The 6,350-nt window shown below is 38.8% G+C and overlaps 1 protein-coding gene across 1 annotated transcript; it reads right to left on the bottom strand.

Moving 5' to 3' along the window:
- Positions 1 to 1,550: 1,550 nt before the first annotated feature.
- LOC117335798 (acetylcholine receptor subunit alpha-like) lies at positions 1,551 to 2,789 on the bottom strand. The gene has a single exon (XM_033896034.1). It carries the CDS (start codon positions 2,787 to 2,789, stop codon positions 1,551 to 1,553), a length of 1,239 nt encoding a protein of 412 aa, XP_033751925.1.
- Between the last annotated feature and the right edge of the window lie 3,561 nt (positions 2,790 to 6,350).

Here is a 6,350-nt window from a genome sequence, read left to right as displayed (position 1 = left end):
CCCTGGGTAAGTTCCCACGTGTGAGGTTTTTTGTGGCTTTGCCCTGGGTAAGTTCCCACGTGTGAGGTTTTTTGTGGCTTTGATCAATGTAACACAATGATGTTGATAATGTGTTGATGGTGACTGTGGTCCGTTAGGGCCAAATTTCCAATTTATTTATTTATTTATTTATTTATCAATCTCTGATTATTCTTGATATGCTTATTGATATGATCTAACTGTTCATCGATGAGGATTGTATTGGGATTAAGCACGGGTAAATTGAAATAGTCAGAATCAGACGTATATGAACATCAACTCAAAAACAAACTGATACACAAACAACTTTACAGTAGACAGTCTGTGATGTCTCGGTAACTGATACACAAACAACTTTACAGTAGACAGTCTGTGATGTCTCGGTAACTCATTAACAAACAACTTTACAGTAGACAGTCTGTGATGTCTCGGTAACTGATACACAAACAACTTTACAGTAGACAGTCTGTGATGTCTCGGTAACTGATACACAAACAACTTTACAGTAGACAGTCTGTGATGTCTCGGTAACTCATTAACAAACAACTTTACAGTAGACAGTCTGTGATGTCTCGGTAACTGATAAACAAACAACTTTACAGTAGACAGTCTGTGATGTCTCGGTAACTGATAAACAAACAACTTTACAGTAGACAGTCTGTGATGTCTCGGTAACTGATCAACTATTATGTACATGACGTAATATCGTACACCTTTCAATCTTCGTAATTGTGGACAGTTTTTTATTGAAGGAAAGAGTAGCCTGACCAAACCTAGTTCAGGTGGCACTAACCCGAGTTACCTCTGGCCCTGACACCATGTCTGGTGTAGGTAATACATGGTGTCAGGGCCAGAGGAAACTCGGGTTAGAGTGATACGTCAGTGGTTTAGTCTTACTACTGGACTCTTCTGTCATGAGACGAGGGACCTAAAGATCCCATGTTGTTTTGAACAAGCGCTGTCAACGACCTCTATCAACACCTTCAGTAGTAGAATACTATTACCCTGTCTCCTTCGTTCTTCTCGGGACAATAAATAAAATGTCCCGGTAAGTTATCGGATCTACATCTGCAGGTCAGTCCAGAGTCATGTCTTAAATGTTACATAAACAATATGACCAATCAGTTAGTCCATATAAATAACGAACAGGACCTAAAAACGATTTTAAACTTTGTAGACTCAAGATTGCAAGCATTGTTTTGTTTTCCTTTTTGACACACATCTCGATAATTTTTCATGATATATATGTACAAGGCTGTGCATACCTTTTAGGATAGCTGTTTTACTGGTACGTTTTAAGCAAAAATGACAACAATAGTCCATGATTCTGTAATCATTTATCAGTGAAATACATCCAAAAGAGACCTTCTCCATAGCAACTTATAAAATGTCAATTCCAGAAAGAGTGAAGGTTTTATAGATATGTATAGTATATACTAATATAATCACTGATATATGAGCGGAAAAAACACATATACTTGAGGAAAGTTGTCACTATACAAACCCATATGATGTTGTACCAATTCGTTAAGTTATGAAGTAATTACTACGAAAAGGGCAATAGTTACAACGACTGTTATAATCGAGAACATGGCAAAGTATACCATATCCGCTATCTTTGCTACCACATACCACGTCGGTGAATATGCCTTATTATTCGATTTATTCTCTACTTCAAACATCTTCTCGTCCAATGGTTCAGTCTTATTGAGCGACTCTGGTTTCTGTAGTTGAGGGACATTTTCTCCATCCTTTACTGTTTTGCATTCCCCGCTGACTTGTACTGACAAACTCTGTTCTTTAGTATGAATTTTGTTACTTCTGAATTTCCACCGAAAAAACGTTATAAATCTGCTAATATATCGTGGGACGGAGTGGACGGCATCGTCTTTACCGTACGTTCGGGTTTGAAATATGTTGACAATTACAATGAGAACACTGCTAGTGAGCATGGACAGTATATAGTAGGCCAGGTAGGATATGGGGAAGGAGGAGGCCGGCATCCTGTCACTCACCACTGTCATATACACCGTGAAGGCCAGTAACACTGTCATACTGTACGACGCCCTCTCTCCAGAGTCAAATGGTAGAACAAACACAAACGGGTTCACGAGAGCTAACATGATTATGGGAATCACCACGCTGACCACGAAATTCAAATAACGTCGCTTGATAGTTATAGAGTATTTTCCAATTGGAAATGCGTCCGACCAAACTGTTGTATTAGATCCTATTACATCCCATTCACTGTTCATGGAATAAAATGGGAAATGAATAGTTGGTGACGGTATTACCAACGTCACCTGCTCAGAAGAAAATCCCCATGGACTCACATCTAGAGTACAGGTGTGTTGGTCAAATGGAAATTTGGAAATATCGGGTGTACACGTTGCTTTAAACAATCCGCCAGCAAGCCACAAAACATTTCCAGTGTTGGCTACCGTAACTTTGAAATGTGTGTTGCTAATTGGTTCATTAGAGTCGACGGGGTTGAGTAGAAACATCTCTGGTAGCCATAGTTTAGTCTGGGGGAATGTCAGCAGCGTTGTGTTCCCGTACATTGAGGTATTCCATACCAAACTTTCGTCCTTCCAGGAAATATGTAGGATTGCTACTATCGCGATCGTCCCTGCTACTTCGTCGAAGTCGTTAATAGAAACCAAGCTTAGGTCCATGTACACAGTTATTGGTTTGGATTGGTTTTTAACGGGGATGACATCTTTGGAGTAATTTAAGAACAAGTCCTGCAGCAATAATTTGGTTGTATCCATTGTTGACGCATACGTGATACTGACACTACACATTGTTATCATCAGGAAAAGAAAACTAGTCATTTTTCGTTGTAAAAACGGGCATAAACACCAATATACCGTAGAGATTATCTGATGAAATGGTCTGACGTTCTCCTATATGAATCGACAACAGGCAAACGATCCATTTATATGGCTCTAATGTGTTCACTTTGTACGGTAATGTACTGAGGAACATACATGACTGCACAAAGAGTAGGCCATTCTTTGTACATATTAACTGTCAATTAATACATTGTAATTGTACGGATTCTGTATTGACAAAGTAATTTGCGTGGTTATAGAATTGCATACATAATAATTGCATTGCAATAATGTGTTAATGAAAAAACTCGTTTGTTATTGACTTGTTCCAAAGCTCTCGGGAAAGATATGGTAAAATTGTTCAATCTGGTTACATATACGAAGATTGATTTCAGATTGATTTCGTATCAGCGAATTGCCTTGGGATATTGAAGATAGCACAAAAAAGTATTTGACAGACCAGGTAGACTTAAAACAAGGAAATCGATACCGATATCAACCAAGCGGAGAGACGTCCTGAAACAAGCGGACGAAAGTAACGTAAATCCACGACTAGTAAACAACGGCCCTTCCGAACTATTAGCTACACAAACATTGGCCCCAGCAATGAGAACATGTCAGTGTCATTAATGACTTCAAACACGGTCTTTAATCTCGATGAACACTAATAATTCTATAAATGGTCTCTGGTGCAGGTTAACGTGTCTTTGGTAGAAACCCTTGGATACGACTGTGATGGTTCAGCATGTTGCTTCTGAGAAAAGGAAAATTTAATTTAATGATAATAATGATATCTAAGCCAGCCTATAAAGTATAGCACGTTGTCAACATTTAACATCTAGAAAACGTTAATCAATTAACTGGGTACTGCTATTTAGCCATAAGGTACCTGGGATCAAATACTGTATAATGTACAATAAAACTTCTTCACAAGCGAAGAACCACCAACATAGGCAAGTCAGTCCCGGGGATAAGAATACAACAATACAATACAATACAAAATATTTTATTAACGTGTCACATGTCAATATTACAGATATATAAAATACAGTAGAAGTCATAAAAACTTTACAAGTTGCATTAAAATTATATTGACATCCAGCCAATTTGACTTATGAGACACAATATAGTAAAAAGTTCTGTTAAATATAGGTAAAACAGGATCTTCTGCGATACATCAGATAGAGTGAAGAAGCTAAAATAGGCTGAAGATCATCACTTGTCATAAGATAATGAAATTGTTTATATGGGTTTAATTCTAAAAAGTTTGGGCAATAATTGCTTGCTTCACTAAATAAAATTCGCCTAATATCTGAATAAAACTCACAGTCAATTAAAAAATGGCGCTCGTCTTCTACTAATCCGGACTGACATAAAATACATTTCCTCTCATGTAATGCTAAGGGAGGACGAAAATACCGGCCTGTCTCTATTTTCAATTTCAAATTACCACAACGGAACTTGGCTAACGTTTGCCTATGCTTAAAATTTACAACAGTATATATATATGATTCTGGGGTAAAAACAGATTTAAACGTACGGTAAGTACGCAACTTATTTCCATTAGTTTTCCCTATATCATTCCATAGTTCTTGATACCACTTGTTTTCGTCCTTTGTTTTGAATACACATTTAGCTAAATTCATACAGTAACTCGGAATAGGGCTAGGCGCTAAGAATTCATTAAGATTGTGTTCATTAAAAAGTTTTTCAACACGTTTATCCCAGCTTCCTGTCCTGGTTTTAGACCACTCGTGGAGCCGTTTAACCATACGGTCCTCTGTTGTACCCGCGAGCCTTAACCAGAGTTTACATACTTCGAGTTTTTGCTTGACAGCAGTAGAGTTCCATCCAAGATCACCTCTGGTCGCGACATTGAATGCGTTGTTTCCGGTGCCTAGAAAGTATCGACAAGCTTTGTTTTGGACAGTTTGTACCCGTACGGGCTATGCTAATATGCACGTTAAATCTCAGTTGCCTTGGTTCTGCTCGTTGTTCACGAGAAAGTGTCTTGAGAGCACACCGTTATGCCAGAGAAGTGAGTACTCAATCGATAGTGGTGAGTACTCAGTACTCGGTATTTTGAGTGCTTGGTTACAGTGAGTACTCAGCGCTCGGTAAAATCGAGCACTTTTTAGAAGTGAGTGCCCACTTGTCTAATCAGTATTGAACTCTGTGGTACCCTTGTAGTGATTCTCTGTGGTACCCTTGTCGTGATTCTCTGTGGTACCCTTGTAGTGATTCTCTGTGGTACCCTTGTCGTGATTCTCTGTGGTACCCTTGTAGTGATTATCTGTGGTACCCTTGTAGTGATTCTCTGTGGTACCCTTGTCGTGATTCTCCGTGATACCCTTGTAGTGATTCTCTGTGGTACCCTTGTAGTGATTATCTGTGGTACCCTTGTAGTGATTCTCTGTGGTACCCTTGTCGTGATTCTCTGTGGTACCCTTGTAGTGATTCTCTGTGGTACCCTTGTAGTGATTCTCTGTGGTACCCTTGTAGTGATTCTCTGTGGTACCCTTGTAGTGATTCTCTGTGGTACCCTTGTAGTGATTCTCTGTGGTACCCTTGTCGTGATTCTCTGTGGTACCCTTGTAGTGATTCTCTGTGGTACCCTTGTAGTGATTCTCTGTGGTACCCTTGTCGTGATTCTCCGTGATACCCTTGTAGTGATTCTCCGTGGTACCCTTGTAGTGATTATCTGTGGTACCCTTGTTGTGATTCTCTGTGGTACCCTTGTCGTGATTCTCTGTGGTACCCTTGTAGTGATTCTCTGTGGTACCCTTGTCGTGATTCTCCGTGTTAACCTTGTAGTGATTCTCTGTGGTACTCTTGTAGTGATTGAGAGATATGAAGGCACTATGGGGTTTTTTTCTCTCCCAGAATGCCTCATTCAAGATGGCTGCCAATTGGGCAGCCATCTTGAATGAGGCATTCTGGGAGAGAGAAAAAAACCATAGATGCCTTCAATTCTCTCTGCTGTATCTTGGTTTTCAAATACAGAAGTGACATACCTTTCTTTGTATTTTCTTGAGATTTTATCTTTTGAGGTTCTTTTAGACTTCTTCTTTTTTCAATATCTGTTGTTGATGATTCATGGTGTATACCAAAAAACATTGGAACCAAATTCATCAGAGGCCTTGGTGATTAAAACAAGATCTCATGACAAATGATCCTGATGACAGGTAAAAAGTTTCTGTCTGTGTATCAGCCATGCTAGATTTGTTACACCCCATTTTTAAATATGTGTAAACCGCCAAACTTTCCAGAATGAGGCTGTTAAGAATTCAACATGGCAGCTTCCATGTGTTTACATTACCTCAGGATGTTTATGGGTTTTAACATTATAAAATATAGCAGGTAAGTTGTGTTTTTAATCTTTTTGATCTGATCATAGAATATTTATTTTAAATGTATGAGTATATTATAGAATGAAGCTGTTTTTATCATGATTTACGGAGATTGATTTGTTGGTGCTCAAGTTATCATTGACTCAGT

This window comes from Pecten maximus, chromosome 1, assembly GCF_902652985.1.
Source record: "Pecten maximus chromosome 1, xPecMax1.1, whole genome shotgun sequence".
Classification (NCBI taxonomy): Eukaryota; Metazoa; Mollusca; class Bivalvia; order Pectinida; family Pectinidae; genus Pecten; species Pecten maximus.
Note: the sequence above shows the minus strand (reverse complement) of the source record. Positions and strands in the feature narration are given on the sequence as shown.